The sequence below is a fragment of the Pongo pygmaeus genome, chromosome 5 (assembly GCF_028885625.2).
Source record: "Pongo pygmaeus isolate AG05252 chromosome 5, NHGRI_mPonPyg2-v2.0_pri, whole genome shotgun sequence".
Lineage (NCBI taxonomy): Eukaryota > Metazoa > Chordata > Mammalia > Primates > Hominidae > Pongo > Pongo pygmaeus.
The window spans coordinates 123,239,374-123,256,787 of NC_072378.2; the positions used below are offsets into that span (position 1 = coordinate 123,239,374).

Here is a 17,414-nt window from a genome sequence, read left to right on the forward strand (position 1 = left end):
AAAAGAATGATTTGTCAATAATTAGAATATGCCTCAGATTTTGAGATAGCCTAATCATGTCTGGCCCACACATGTCAGAGGCCCTGTGCATATGGTCATAATATACTCCTGTAGGTTTTCCCCATAATAATTCCTCTGCTCTATTTGGTAATTCTGGGTATATGGCTGAGACTGAAAGGCAGGGATACCTTTGCTGATACAGACACATTGTCTAATAGGTAAGTGGATTTATTACCAGAATCTGGGAGTCAAGAATGTTATAGATTATTTCAGTACCTGTGTTCAAAACAGAGGAGAAAAAAAAAAGAGTAACATTGTGTCCTCCCCACCATGGAATCAATATATAATTGTTAATTATGCGCCAGGCACAGTGGCTCATGCCTGTAATCCCAGCACTTTGTGAGGTCGAGGCAGGTGGATCATGAGGTCAGGAGTTCAAGACCAGCCTGGCCAAGATGGTGAAACCCTGTCTCTACTAAAAACACAAAAATTAGCTGGGCATGGTGGCAGGTACCTGTAATCCTAGCTACTTGGGAGTCAGCAGGCTGAGGTTGCAGTGAGCTGAGATCGCACCATTGCACCCCAGCCTGGGTAGCAGAGTGAGACTCCGTCTCAAAAAAAAAAAAAAAAAAAAAAGGAAAGAATTGTTCATTACAAGTGATAATTAAGCGGCAAAAGAGGAAATGAAGTTATTCATTGTATATTTGGACTATTCATTCAGTTTTTTTCAGATTTTAAAAAATTAAAAATTTGGAAATGATAGTCTACATTAAGGTTACAATAATGATAAGACCATCACAAAACTCTCATTTTTCCATAGGCAGGTGACAGTCATGTGCTATCTTGTATGAAACAAGTGGAACTCATGCCATTGTATGGGCCTGCGTTTTCATAAACTGGAGCAGCTCTAAGCACCATGGTGTTTTTCAAAGTTAATTAGAAATAACACCCAAGCGCAATGATGTTGTCTGATAGGCTCCTCTACAGGTTGCATAAAGAAAAACTTAAAGGACTTAGTAGAAGGACAGTTCTGAGTTGCAGGGAAAATTCCTTCCAGTCATCTTGAGTAGAAGTTGAAAACTCTCCCTGTCCAAACTATAAATAGTGATTGTAGAATCACCAAAGCAATGCAGCCAAATCCTTCTGCCTTCAAAATGTTAGTGTGAGACCTGTTCTCCCTACAGTAAATGCCCGCCCACAGTTTAAAGAACACGATTTTGTAAAACCTGAAGAATCCATGGCAGATTTTCTAGTAGTGTGCACTGAGAAGATATGTCACTTGGGCATTATCTCTAATTAACTTTAAAACAGCAACAACAACAACAAACACCCTCAGACAGAAATGAAACAGAGTAAAGCTGCAGATCTCTATAATGGGAGCTGAGTTCTCTAAAAGGAGAGTGACAGGGCAAAAGAGAGATTTTCTAGGAGTCACAGTGTTGTGAAGTCTTCTTTAGCCAATGTTAACACATATAGAATGGGGAAATGATTTTTTTTAATAGTAATGGCAGAAAGGATGTGTATGTCTTTGGATAGAGCAGATTCTGTTGACTACACTTAAGAGAAATACATATTGACACAATTATATTCATGATGGAAAATTTAAACAATAACTGGCATTTGACTGAGGGTCTTAAAGAGATACTATAAAGTATCTAGACGTGAACCTAGAACATTAATTTTCAACTTAAAAATTAATGCTAAAAAGTTGTCTACATTCTAGTGCATATTTGGAATTAAGATTTTAGCATTTGAGAGGGCACAATTATTTCAAAATATATTCGTATTTCAAAAATTGAATATTCTAAAAAAATTTACTTACAAAGCCACATATTAATGGGAAATGATTGTATCATTTTAATCACTATTTTAAGTGATTCATCATGGTAAATCCATATTATTTCTTAAGACACTTATTAAAATTGAGACACTATTTTTAAAGAATCATGAAAATGTAAATATGTGATTCATGTGCATTACGTTTAGAGAATGCTCATCAAGTAAAAACCCTTTCTAACCATTTATTTTAAAATACAGTGTTGTATATCTCTAGAGACTAACGTCTCCTGTAACAGGAATTGACTATTCATTTTTTAAGCCATTCAATTATCTTTTTTTCTCTTTTCTCTGACGGCAAACTCCTAAGTGTTAAATAACTTGGTAAGAAAAAATATTATTTATTATTACTTTCCTATATATCAGATTAATTACTTTTTTCAGGTGAAATTTGGCTTCTACACAATTCCTTGCATCTAATCAAGTTCCTTTATTGTGTGTCTGCCAGGACAGCATGAGATTTTAATGAAGAATGAAAGTTAAGTGGACAGAGGTGGAGCTTCCTCTGTCATGTGTACAATCCCAATTTAAACTCTTATCTCTGTATGAAGGATGAAATCTTTTGTTTTCAATCTATTCATTCAAATATGGCTCATTACCAGTTATAAGTGAGGCACAGAAAAAGACATTCCGATTAGCTGGTAATTAAATAGTTTCCTGGCCGTCTCTTCTCAATTTGGCCGAAGACACTGGTTGGAATGTTTTGGTAAAAATCTTTGCTTTCGTCAGGAAAGCAAGTGAATGGCTTGCCTGAATCTGTCTCTCCACTAGTGATTATGAGCAGCGATTTGGAACTGGGAAAAGCATGACTTTCTTCAGGAATCAGAACCTTCCAGAAGATGCATAAGACCTGTATACAAATAGCTAATACAACATTCTAAAAAATGGATACAAGGTACACAAATGCTGTTTTACTATCTAGAAAAGATACCCCCACAAGTCATATTTAGGGAATCACGGTGTGGTTAGCATGTCAAGGCAGACCAAACTTGAATTCAAACACATCTGAAGGAAGCTAATAGTGATGTTCCTGAGGGAATTAGCAATATCAACTGCCACAAAATCACTTCTACTCTCTAAACCAAATCACTTTCAGAAAGAGTGATATTATATACTTTGTACACCTCTGAGCCATTACCAATAACTATTATCATAATTCCAGGCAGGTATATCAAGTTTCATATCATCTATATAAAACTCGGAAAAAAACTTGAGAGCATACATCAAGATTCTTAGAGTATTGTGTCTTCCTCTGGTTGGTAAAATTATGAGTGATTTTTTTAAATTATACTTTTTTTGTATTGAAAATGTCTAGAGTAAGTATCTTTGATATTTATACACATAGTGTATTCCTAGTGTCAAGTAGGAATAATGCAGTATTTTAGGTCCTAGTATAATTTTATGGGTAGAGTTATGGAATTAAACATGTAATTTCTAGGTGCTGGGTGCTACACCTTATCACTATATGCCCTTTGCTATGGAGCCTATAGTAGTTGAAGCTAAATGTTTCAAAAAAGTGCAAGAAAGTGATTAAACAAAAATATTTTAAAGGCTGATAGATTTAATTTTAATTAAGTAAATTACAAATACAATTTCTGCTTATGTTCACACTGAAAAGACATATTAACACAACTGATTGGTTTAGGACCCTAGACAGTGTTACTTGTGACCAAAGTTGTGGATTTAATTCTCATAGAAAAGTTCATTTTGCTTTCATTTGGAGCCATAAACTGTATCCTGATTGACTGTACTGGAAGTTATACTGATTTATTTTCTTCATAAATCAGACAATATTACTTGTAACAGTATTTATCTTAACCCATCATTTTTGTGTTTCATCAAAATTTATTTAAAAGTTAGAATAATATGCTATGGTTCAGATTCTTTACTTTTTCTTTTTGAATAGTTAGATATGTGAGGCAAACATGTTTTTGCTAGAAATATATGAATAATTCACTGATCCACATACACACACACATATAATGATACATATCAATTAATTTACCCCATAAATGACATCCAACTTTCCATTAATTGAAGCATTGAGGCAAGACAATCTTTGCGTTAGGCACAAAGTGCTTTGCTCAAAGGAAAAAGAAGGAGTGGAAGCAGGTGAATTGGCAAAACCATTTGGAAGTTAGAAATTTTATTACCTTTTTTCAACCCGTCTTGGCTGCACTCTTCCTGATTGCCAGGCCATTCTGTTTCATTGTCTCCAGTGAAGAACTGTGTAGCCAGCAGAGTCAATGATTGGCATATTGTATATTGTGATTTTTATTTTTACTTTGTACTTTGTAGGTCAAACAACTGTCACTTAAACCACAGTGTAAAACTACCTCTGCAAAACCAAAAGTGCTTTAGATAGATCTCAATCAATTTAGAGCCTTATTTCACCAAGGTTGAGGACGTGCCTGGGAAAGGGAGACCCAAGCCACAGTAAGATCTATGGCCTGTGTTTTTTTCCAGAGAGCATTTTGAGGACTTCAGTACTTAAGGAGGGATGAGTGGGCAGGAGGGAAAGGGGAAAGAAAAAAAAAAAAACAAGGGAGAATAAGTAGTGAGATAAGGGGTCACATTCTTGTGAAGCTTTGATTAGCTGCCCACTGAATCTACATATTAGGTGTGAAGGCAGAGTCTAGAAGAACAGTCAATTATGCATTCATCTCCCGCTACTTGGTAAATCTGCATTTGTCTTGGCTGGTAGAGGGATGATTTCTAGTCTTGTCTTTGTCCTGGACCTGTGAAGATAAGCTGTTAATTTAGATTGTCAGGATGAGGGAGACCACTTGGGAAGCTATGTGGCCTTCTATCTTGCAGCTATCTATTTAGGAACAAAGGTAGTTTTTTGTGTGACTCAGTTTCCAAGCTTAACTTTTCCCTTTGGCTTACTGAGTTTGATGTCCTGACATTTTATTTTCCTTTCACTCCTCCATGGTCATTTCCACATTTGTAAGATGGGGCTGGTGGTTAATATGGTAACCCTGTATCTAGAGGGTGTGCTGAATAATTAACAGATATTGTGAGTGATCAGTAATCCTATTAAATGTTGTTCCCATTTTACAGTTAAGGAAATTGTGAATCAGAGAAGATAAATAGTTTACTTAAATAGTTTGTATCTAGGCCTATTCAGTGAACATTTATCTACCTCTTCTGGGACACTCACACACACACACACACACACACACACACACCACATTTTTGAAATTCTGGGAATATGAAGATGAATGAGGCACAATCTGGCTCAGAGTTCAGTACTACAAAACAGAAATCTCTTTGGATAGTTCAAGAACAAACGGATTTAATACGGGGAGTTAGTGTTTAAGGCCTCGTTGGAAAACCTAGGGCAGTGGAAGTTAAAGAAGAAGTACAGCTGAATCCTTGGTTTTGAGGCCACATCCCTGTGGAAGTGATTCAGAGTCAAGAAACTAGTGCCCACCTTGGCTACTGCTGTCCCGGAGGCCTCTCACCTCTAAGTGACACCTAGAAAGAGGAAGGTGGGGTTCAGACATTGCTGCAAACAATCTCTCAGCTAATAAGGTGCTTAGCAGCTGCCACTGCAACAAAAAGGTGACTGCTGCCTCCCTTTGGTCCCTTAAATATTGCTCAGGTACATCTCATTGGCAGAACTCTCCCATTTAGAATGCTATGTTTAACCTTCCATTTCCACGTTATAGGGTAGGGAATGATGTGAGTGGAAATGGATTACAGGCCAGGCACCAATAGACGGTACAGAACATGTAACCTCTGCATTTAAGGAGCTCACGGTTTAATAGTGGAGGCAGACAAAGAGACAGTTTCAGAGTCATATGGCAAGTGCAGTGATGGACCCAGGCTTTTGCTAGTGATGGCAGAGAGTGGGCTTTTATGAGTGAGAAGTGAGAGAAGAGATCAAAAAAACTTCCTGGAAATGATGTTTTTGGAGCTAAGTCTTAAGGGATTAGTAAAACCAGATTATACTCAAAGGGAGGGAACGCCACAGTAGGTGTGTGGGAGAGAAGAGTTAACAAGCCGTAAAACAGCATGTTGACCACAGAAGTGAAGGGGAGGCCGGAAAATGACATGCAGTTGGGGGCATGATCGCAAGCGAGGAAGATCACAGTGAGGGAAAGAAAGAAATCAAGGACTACCTTCTTGTTTTGGACTTTGATGCCTGACAGGTGACACTAAGCCAGAATTTTAAGCTAAATCTACTTGATTGCAAAGTCAGAGATTTCCCTGCTCTTTCACTCTGCCTCAACTGTGATTGGGTATTGATCAAGTATATCTAAAGATGTGTCCAAGAAAGCCCATGACATTGCATTGTGTGCGAGTTATGTGTATACGCTTGCATATTCATGTTTTTCAGGAGAGAAGAAGCAGCATGACCTTCTTGTGATTCTCAAAGTTTAACAATCATTTGAGCCGGCCAGGTGCAGTAGCTCACGCCTGTAATCCCAGCACTTTGGGAGGCCGAGGTGGGCAGGTCACCTGAGGTCAGGAGTTTGAGACCAGCCTGACCAACATGGTGAAACTCTGTCTCCACTAAAAATACAAAACTAGCCGGGGGTGGTGGTGCATGCCTGTAGTCCCAGCTACTCAGGAGACTGAGGCAGGAGAATCGCTTGAACCCAGGAGGAGGAAATTGCAGTGAGCCGAGATTGCGCCATTGCACTCTAGCCTGGGTAATAGGAGTGAAACTCAGTCTTAAAAAAAAATAAATAAAAATAATAATAATCACTTGAGCCAAGACTTTTGGCTTAATAGCTGGTGTTCCTTTAGTTTTATTCTAGAGATTGCTTCAGGTAGAGCAGCAGGTTAACAATTTTTAAAGATCTTTTTGCCGTAAAGTACCAAGATGTTGGTTTCATCACAATAAAAATATTTCCAAGTGCATTGCTGAACTCTCAGGAATGTGAGACAAATCCTTCTAAGCCAAGCACACACTAAAATCTACAGGAGGAAAACAGGAGAGCAGGTGAAACCTGGGAGGAAATTCTTAACTACAGGAACCTAGAACTTTGGAGGATAGTGGGTGCCTGAATTGTAGGGTGCTCAGGAGGAAAGACTAGGCTTGCACACATTGAGGGCAAGTGGGGGACTGGATGCGAGACCTCATTCCTATAGGTGCTACATTCTTAGGGAAACATTGAACTAGGAAAATACCTGCTGGCCAGGAAACCTGTAAGGAAACCTCTCTATCACTCCCATATCCAGGTGAAATAATAATTATTAATAATAATAATAAGGTACGTGAGTATTTGTCTTAGTATTCTCTTTATTATTTAGGTATATACTATCTTCTTTTTATTTATACATATTTCATAACTTTAAAATATACTATGCCTGTATTTCAGATTCATTTTATTATTATAATAACCTCTCAATGAATGAAAACCACATATTTACAAAAGAAGTAAGACACTGGCATAAAAAGCAAAAGTTTTATCTTAAGCTATTTTATTATTTATTGAACTACTATTGCTTTATAGGGTATTATTCTCAGAGATAGAAGTTGCTTTGCAAAATGAAATTTGGAAGCTCTGCAAATCAATATGCAAATACTAGATTAATTCACTACTGCTCATAAGTGTCCAAAATAAAAACAAAATATTTTTATGGGGTTATGCCCTGCAAGTTTTTGACCAGAGACTCTTATTCAAGAGAACATTTAAATTGAAAAAATACCATTATTTTGGTTCCTTTACTTTTCTTTTCTTCCTGCTCATGCTCTAAATAGAATTCAGAAGAATGCCAGGTATTATGGTGCCACTTCAAAGGCACTTCTAGTAGGCTAGTTTTTTTTTTTCTTTTTAAAGAAGACCTTTGTAGTCAGTTCAATGTGTAATTTTGAAAGAGTAGCAAGGATCAGATCCATTTATGTAGAATCGTTAACATACTCAAGTGCAGTGCCAAATGTTGCCATTCATTTGGGTTAAGGGTTCCCTTCACATTTTGGAATGGGCTAGGTCTGTACCTATTTAATCATGGGTAGGAAGAGGAGGAGGCTGGCTTTACATTTTCCTCTTGTGGAGTGAGATCAGAGATTCGATTTTCATTTAACCTAGCAAAATGCATCCTTAAGTATCTTACAGTACAACTCTGCATTTTTATTTTGCTTAAGCATGTTACTTTTTTGCAGTTAAAATAAGGAAAAGATAATGTTTATAACAAAGTTGATAAAATAATAAGATAAAGAGAATAAAGTGAGTTTTGTGTCTGGCATTGCTCACACTATAGATGACTAGATAGGGATTTAATAAAATATTTTATTTAAAAAATAGATTTTAATCTAAATATAAAGAATTTAAATGAAACCTTTATACAATGTAGATTCGTTATTTGACAAATCTCTAATGACTTTTGTTTTTGTTTCTTGGCCTGTACTGACTATTAGCAGTTTATAGGCTTAAAATACAACCCTCCTAAAAATGCTGAAATTCTTATCAATAACCTATTCTTGGGAAGGATTTGATTTATTATACATTGCTTCAGTTACTGTATGAAAAGTACAATGTTTAACGTGGTAAGGTTCTTCTTTTCTCTCCTTAACTTACAGATAATCTCATCTAAGTATATGAAAGAATAAATTTGTATACCATATAACCTTTCCTAAACCTTCTCAGTCTATTAAAGCATATTTTGATTGCTTTTTTCTCCATGTTACTCTAGGATAGTTTCCCAGCACGATTTGGAGGAATTCATTTTGTTAATCAGCCATGGTATATCCATGCCCTGTACACCGTAATCCGGCCTTTCCTGAAGGAGAAAACTCGGAAAAGGGTATTCTTTTCTTTGTTTTTTAATCCTTTCTCCTCCCCCATCCAATGAATTATAATGCATAATGTGTATATAATGTTAGCTATAGTAAAATGTACTTCTACATTGTATAGAAATCAACATAGAAGACATTTTAAGATTCTTCCAAATCTTGTGGTTGTGAACAGTATATCTGTGAAAGAAGCGTTTAAAGGCTAGCTCTCCTACTTGCTCACAAAAAGGAGGACATTTTAGCACATTCATTGTATGTTAAAGACTCAATTTAAAGGTCAAAAATAATCTCTTATGCTGTGTTACTATAGTGTTATTGATGCACTTAATTTGAAGTAAAGTCTAAACAAAAGTTATAATTTCATATGCTGGTAAGTGGATGTTTTTTCACAGTATGTACTGCAATGAATGTAGTGAAATCTGTGGTATCTAATATAATTTTTTACAATGATTATCATGATCAATCACACATTTTGAAAAGAATGCTAATGTGTGGAAATTTTAATATTTCTTTAAATTACATGTTACTTGAAGTCTCTTTAAATTCACTTTCATCTAACAGTGAGGATAGTCAAAGTGCATAAAACAAAATAATTTTTCTGAGATTGAGATAATTTATGTAAAACATTTAATACAATGTAGGGCACAAGGTAAATACTGAACACATTATTTTTATTAAAATACAACTTGATGTATATTTCACTAATTCTTGCAACAGCTCTGAAAAGTAAATTTAGTAACCATTATTTCCTGTTTTAGAGCTGAAGAAACTAAGTCCTGGAATGGATAAATAACCTGCTTACTCACATACACAGAAGAAAAGTTGCAGAGCTAGTATACAAACCCAAATATTTCAGCCTCATGGATAGAGCTATTTTTACTTCCTGGTGCTGTTCCCAGTTTTCAAATGATTAGTTCCATAGCAAAATACACTTTCCTATAATTTATATGGAAGATAATTTTCCATGTTTCTCAATGACCTAGAAGGCACTTCAGGTAGAAGATTTATTGTGAGTGTGAAAGTGCAATGAGAATACATGCACACGGGAAGGAGAACATCACACACCGGGGCCTGTTGTGGGGTGGGGGGAGGGGGGAGGGATAGCATTAGGAGATATACCTAATGTTAAATGACGAGTTAATGGGTGCAGCACACCAACATGACATATGTATACATATGTAACAAACCTGCACGTTGTGCACATGTACCCTAAAACTTAAAGTATAATTTTAAAAAATGTGCAATAATTACATGTCCATATCAAGCATTAATGAACAAAGGGATTACTGTAAATGAATTTGTGCTCCTGAAACTGCAATAATTACATGTTCATATCAAGCATCAGTGAACAGAGGGTTTACTGTAAATGAATTTGTTGACAATGTTTTAGTAGTTTAGGAGGAAGAATTCTATAAACAATTACAATTTATGGTAAAAATTGTTTCTACCACCAAGTATTAAATTAATTCATATTTTGGAATTCAGAAAGTGTATTGAAGTGCCTCGCAAGTCCTTTTTCAAGATTTGCTTTAATGAAAGGATGATCAAGTGATCCAAAAAACCTGCAGGAGCTTTTAGTACAAAGTATACTGGTGAATGCTTATACAGTATTCACTCAATGCCACATGCTGTTCTCAGTGCTTTGCATACATTAACTCATTTAGTACTTACAACACCACTTTGGAGTATATATTGTTATTTTTCTCATTTTATGGATGGAAAATGAAGCTTGGAAGGTTGACCAATTTGCTCTGAATCACAGCTAGCAGATAGTAGAGCCAGATATGTGAATTTATGGGAAAGAGAGTTCCAGGCAGAAGGAATAGCAAAGACAAATGTCTTTAGGTAGAAACACGTCTAGTGTATTTGACAAACAGCAAGAAGGTAGAAAAGCTGGAGCAGAATGAGCTATGGGGGAAGATGATAGGGGAGGGAGTAGGTGGTAGAGGATGAAATAGGAGGGACTGTGTTGTACCAGATCGCGTAGGGACTCATATACCATTGCTGGAATCCGGGCTTTCAGTCAGAGTGAAATTTGAAACCCCTGAAGGTCATTGAATACAGGGGTTACTTGTTCTGAAATGATTTTTAACATGATTCTGCTCTGTTGAAAAAGACTGAAGAGGATCAAGTCTAGAAAACAAGGAGTGCACTGCGTTTTGGGGTTTTGTAATTGAATTGGACAGCTTTGACAACCTGGAAGTAGGCATTGCTAGCATTATTCCAGATGGAAGGAAGGTATCTAAACTTTACCATTTTAATTAAAATTATATGACTTGGAAATTTTCATATGAGAAAATAATTATATGTTTAAATACTTTACATTTCTGCTTATATAATCAATACACAGTGGAAAGCTATTAAATTTCTTCACTGATATTCCAAGTGAGTCAGCATCACAATATTACTCACACACCTTAAACTTTGGATGCTATAAGTCTGTGTTCTGAAAAACTAGTAAAAGAGAACTGAAGAAGCAGTTGTGAATCTTTTTCTACAAATTCAGGTGTGCAAGAATCACTTGCTTCTTCATTTTCTTAAATTAAATTTGACTTTGAGTCTCCAACTTACTGGGCTTCTGGGAATATCACCCTTAGTACAGGTGTCCTTTCTCCTCAAAAGCTCACCAGTATGTGGAGTCTTTCACGCAGAGCCAAACTTGCCATCCATCATGGCCACTTCTGATGTTCTCATTGTTCAAACCAATATTAGTTCCTTGAACTAAGGTCTCCTTCTGCTCCCAAGTTATCTGTGACAAAGGGGTTTCTTTGCAGAAGCTAAAATCCAACGAAACCCACTACCATAGTGCATTCTTCAGCAAGTCAACAGCTGTGCTCCTGCCACTTAAAACCTGATGGGAAACAGGTTTTCCTACTAACTGGAACAAATTTCTTCCTTTTAGTCAATATGGCCAATGTTGTCTTCTACTTCTTGGTGATTCTCAAAAGTCTTTCATCTATTCTCTTCCACTCCAGATCACCTAGCATAGTCTCTTTAATGGCACAGTGTAGAAAAGTAAAATAAAAAATGGAAGTATTATTCAGGCTAATTCTCAGAATTGTAAGGTATTCAGAGGCACAGGAACCAACAAGGACCAGCTTCTTGCCTGAAATGGAGGAAGAGAAAAAACTATAAGGAGAGAAAAATAGTAAAATGTTAATAAATGATGTTAGTACAGAGAACTAGTGAAAACAAAGAAAAATCCAAAAGTAGAAACTTAACAATTGGGCAATTGCAATTCATCTTTACTGCCTAGTCCAGACATGCAATTCACATGTAAGAGTTCTAAAAGAGCATCATCATATATATATTTTTTTTCAACAAATCTTGGCTTTGGAGAAATAACAGCATTACACTTAATGAATTGCCAAGACAATATATGCATGATTTAAGTACGGAAATTATTATGATATATTAGAAGATGGGAGGTGCTGTCAAGAAACATGATACATAGAAAGTGGATAGGCTTTCTAGTTTGGGCAGGGTTACAGTATTAAATAGGTTTACCAAGGAAGGCCTTCCTGACAAGGGGACTTTTAAGAAGAGATGTGCAGGATGTAGGTCAACAAGCCATGAGGACATTTGGGAGTAGAAATCTCCAGACAGAAGAAATATCCGTTATAAATGTTCTGAGGCAAGAGCATAGTAGGAGATGTGTTCAAAGAAGTAATTCTTATAGGACCTTATAATTTCATGCTAAGAGAAAGAAGTCAATGGGGAATTGTGAGCAGAAAGATATGACCTGACTTATATTTTGACATGGTCATTCTGGCTGCCCTGTTGAGAATAGAGTGTAGGCAGAAGAGTGGATATAGGGAGGACAGTTAGGAGGCTCACGCAAGAGCACAGCTGAAAGGATAGTAGCTGTGTTATGGGTGTAGGGATAGAGCTAATCAGAATGATTGGATTCGGGATACATTTTGAGGATAGCACCAAAAAGATTTACTGACAACTGAGATGATGAGGGGAGTAAAAGGCTGAGTTGAAAGTTTTGGTCTGAGAAAGTGGAAGAATAGTGATACCATTAACTGATGTTGGAGATAGGGAGGAGCATATTTGAGGTGGGGGAAGATTGTGAGTCCAATTTTGAACACATTAAATTCGCAGCGGCCACTGAATATTTAAGTGGATATTTTAAGTGGAGAGTGGAAATGCAGTTATGGAGGTTGAAAAAGAGGCCTGGATTCAAGACATATAGCTGTGCAGGGATATTATTTTAAAGCCACTGACTGAATAAAATGAACTTAATGAAGTCACCAATGAGAAGGTATAGTTAAAGAAGAGAAAAAATCCAAAAAGACTGAGACCAGTAGTTCTCCAGTTAAAATATTAGGAAAATCAGGCTGGGCGCAGTGGCTCACGCCTGTAATCCCAGCACTTTGGGAGGCCAAGGCGGGTGAATCATGAGGTCAGGAGGTCAAGACCATCCTGGCTAACATGGTGAAACCCCATCTCTACTAAAATACAAAAAAATTAACTGGGCATGATGGTGCGCCTGTAGTCCCAGCTACTCGAGAGTCTTAGGCAGGAGAATCACTTGAACCCAGGAGGCGGAGGTTGCAGTGAGCTGAGATCACAGCACTACACTCCAGCCTGGGTGACAGTGTAAGACTCTGTCTAAAAGAAAAAAAAAAAAAGATATTAGGGCAATCAGCAAAAGAGACTGCCAAGAAGTATCTAGGATGGTAGGAGAAAATCAGAGATGCATGAAGAAAATGTTTCAATAAACAGAGTCATCTATTATATCCATTGCTACTGAGGGTTAAAGATATATAAGGACTGGGAATTGGATACTGAATTTAGCAATGAGAAGGACCTTGACAAAAGTTGTTTTCATTCAGTGGTAAGAGACAAAGCCAGGCTGGATTCCATTTAGGAAAAATGAGGAGAGTATTTGGACTATGAATATAGACAACTCCTTGGGTGAATTTTGCTATAAAGAGAAGGAGAGAAATAGGAAAGCAACTGGAGATGGAAGTAGGGCTGAGAGGTTTTATGTGTCTGTGTGGGGGGAGTGGAGTCAGGATGTTCTTTCTCTGATGGGAAAGATCCAGCAGAGAGAGGAAATCTGAGAATGTGCGAGAGATAGGAGAGAACTGTTAAGAAATACAACTGAGTAGGGGAGAGAGGATGAATTCTAGTGCGCAGGTGGAGAGGTTGCCCTTTGTAGGGTTTATCTGTTCATTGTACTAGCAGTGAAGGCAAAATACACAGACACAGATGCTGGTGGGTGGGTTGATGTCATCTGGTTGTCCTATTTTCTTAGTGAAAGTGGAAGCAAGGCCAAAGCAGAAAATGACGCTGCGGAAGGAGGCAACAGAGTGTTAGAGAAGAGAGAGGAAGTAGTGTGCAAGGATTACATTGACTGCTCCAAGGATTTATTACCATGACTCTTGCATGAGTTGAAGAAGATTTCTTATGTGAATGATCCCATTTGATAAAATAAAAGTTATATATCTAATAAAATAAGGGTTGCACGTGCCATAACTTTCACAGGAAAATTATTTTCATTTCTTCTTATAAGAAGAACACAGGGGTGCACATGTGTTTTCCTGGATATTAATACTGGCTGTTGTGCCCTCAGACAGGAGGGGGAAGGTGTAAAGTTTGCAGTTAACCTGGTGTACTTTGGGGCAGATGGCCTCTTCCACCTCCTGTGGGCCTCATGTCATGTACTCCAGGCAGCTGTTTGCTCTGCCTATTTTGGCCAGTGACCTGCTATTATCTGCTTTTACTCCTCTATAATTTGTTGAAAATGCTTATTAAGTGGCAACTACCATCTTCTAATTTTATTTGATATTGTAGAGTAATCTTTCTTTGTTTTCCAATGTATTTACTTCAGTGGATTCTGAAGGTACAGAAAGCAAATATGAATGTGTTAGCTTATTCTTCTTGAACTCAAGAATGAAATTATTTTTGTTACTTATAAACTATAATTTTGAAATAAATATTATATAAATTTAGATGAGACAACAGTGTTGTAGCAGAGAAGGCCAATCTGTACTTTTGAAACTGAAATGAAAGAAGAGCAAAGGTAGCAGTTCATGGAAAAACAAATCTTGAGTATGTGGCTTGAATATGTCTCCAGTTTGTTTGTTTTTTTTAAAGCACTATCTAGACAAAATAATTAAGGTATGCATACAGCTTTACATTTTTAATTCATTATTTCTTTTTCTATTTGGACAGTCAGTATGGAAATCTTTAGTAGAGAAGATACTGGCAACATTACAGAACATAATGTCCTTTGGGACATGAACTTCACTCAGCCTTTCATTATGATGATGCTAATCTACTTTGGTTATTTACATCACCCACTTTGCATTATGAAACAGTAATTTAGTGGTTACAATATTCTTATTTTTATTGATGATAAAAAGAAAGCCTTGCAAGTGACAGCTTTTGGGTGTAATAACTTGCATAGGCTCTGTAATTGATGAGTCCCTTATGAGAAGGGTCTGTTTTCACAGCATTCATTATACACATCATCAAGTTTGCACAACTAACACCAGGATGATGTACAGATCAGCATGTACATATTATTCTGCCCATGTCCCTGCCTATGAAGCAGGAAACCAAATTTGTGGTTGCAGCTCTTTTACCCAATAACTCTCTGACCTTCCAGAAATTACTTAAAGTGTCTGAGCCTCAGGATTTTGGTATGAAATATTAGGATAACAGTACCAGCTCTGCCTGTTTTACAGAGTAGATGACTGGCTAAAGTACTTTAACAGACGTGGAAAACTCATATTTGCTATTGCTATCCTCACATCCCCCCGTAGGATTTAGATGGTATTTAGTTTCCTCTGTGTCTTTCCCTTCCTCCCGTCTTCTTGCATTTATAGATATTTTTGCATGGTAACAACCTGAACAGTCTACACCAACTAATTCATCCCGAGATCCTGCCCTCCGAGTTTGGAGGAATGCTGCCTCCTTATGACATGGGGACATGGGCAAGAACACTGCTAGACCATGAATATGACGATGACAGCGAGTACAATGTAGACTCCTACAGCATGCCTGTGAAGGAAGTAGAGAAGGAACTCTCCCCAAAGTCCATGAAGAGGTATGCTGGAGGTAGACTGGGGAGTGGGCTGGGCCAGGGCAGGGAGAGGCATCCTGAGTCAAACTCAAAGCTTTCTATTTTTCTGTGTATATTTTTCTGGTGGGATTTTAAAACTCTTTATGCCCTATGATTGTATGTCTAAGAGTTTTGAGTCAAAGATAAAGTCATTTTCTTATAGTGAGAACATTTAAAATTTATTCTCTTAGCAGTTTTCAAATACACAATACATTATTATCATATATTTGAAAACTATAGTAACCCTGATGTATGATAGATCTCCCAAACTTATTCTTCCTGCCTAATTGAAACTTTGTACTTTTTGACGAATATCTCCCCATCTACCCCCCGAACCGTCCTGCCTCATCCCAGTGCTTGGTAACCACCATTCTACTGTCTATTTCTATGAGTTCGACTTTTTTAGATTCCACATATAAGTGAAATCATGCAGTATTTTTCCATCATATTGTATTCCATAAATATATGCAATTATTTGTCAATTAAGGAAAAGATAAAGTAATTTGAGGTAACCTCAACTTAGTGTTGTTCTAAATTCACAGACAGTCTAGCAGGGCCCTTGGAAGTCACCAAATCTGGTGGTTTTCAAATTGTATACTGAGAAACCAAGGGTTTTGAGGGGGTGCCTCAGGCCAGGTAGGTGGAGTAGAGAGAGTGCCCATTTCCACTGTAGTGGGAGCTACTCTCCTATAAGCAATTTATTGGATTTCTGTGTAAGATTTCTTTTGAAGAAAGCAACCACACATGCCAGTTCAAACACTGTGTTCAAAGCTTGTGGTCCTTTTTCAATATCTCTGCCAAGTCTTTGTCTAAAGATCTAAACATTACTGATACAAAACATTGTATTTTACTTCAGTTTTAATCTTTACAGAGTTCATTGTTGAGTCAGAGTCCAAATACCTGCTTTGACTCTCACAGCACTTTTATGCCTTTCTTCTTTCAATCAATAGTCTGGGGAGTTGTCAGACATGCACAAATGCATACCTGTCTCTGAGTTTGCATTCTGTCACAAACAAGTAGATGTGTAATTCTCAGACTTCCCAGGCAACAACCACTCAGGGTCCATTTGGATAACAGTGACAAATATTACTTCTCCTGTTCATTTCACATTCACAGAAATATGGGCACTGTAGCCCCTGCAAGTCTCCCCTCACCTAGCTCAGAGAGGATACAAGGACAATGAACGGGTCATGCCAATGTCTGGCATCCTTCTCTGATGAAAGCCGTAAGGCCCTTTGCCCATAGCTCTGACTGATGGAGTAATGTTCCTGTTCTTTAAGGATGGTATTTTTTTTTTTTTTTTTTTTGAGATGAGTCTAGTTCTGTCGCCCAGGCTAGAATGCAATGGCGTGATCATGATTCACTGCAACCTCCACCTCCCTAGTTCAAGGGATTCTCCTGCCTTAGCCTCCCGAGTAGCTGGGATTACAGGCTCCCAACACTGCACCTGGCTAATTTTTGTACTTTTAGTGGAGACAGGGTTTCACCATCTTGTCCAGGCTAGTCTCGAACTCCTGACCTCGTGATCCACCTGCCTCGGCCTCCCAAAATGCTGGGATTACAGGCGTGAGCCACTGCACCTGGCCAGGATGGTCTCTTTTATGCTGTTGCCTCTGTTGTGATTGTTGTTAGTATGTGCATGCATTGATTTTGTCTCTCCACGCTGCTGCACAACTCCTTGGAGAGAATGGAAAGGCCAGAAACTTTCCCTGCTCTAATTTTCCACTAGTTAGCAAGCTTATATTTAAACCA

The 17,414-nt window shown here is 37.5% G+C and overlaps 1 protein-coding gene across 2 annotated transcripts in view; it reads left to right on the plus strand.

The window, feature by feature from the left end:
• CLVS2 (clavesin 2) overlaps positions 1–17,414 on the plus strand; it is a 70,244-nt gene that overhangs the window by 44,119 nt on the left and 8,711 nt on the right. For both annotated transcript variants that reach the window (XM_054493007.2, XM_054493006.2), the window contains exons 4-5: positions 8,485–8,595; positions 15,427–15,647. In XM_054493007.2, the coding sequence (XP_054348982.1) occupies positions 8,485–8,595; positions 15,427–15,647 (332 nt within the window). The remainder of the gene's footprint in view (positions 1–8,484; positions 8,596–15,426; positions 15,648–17,414) is intronic.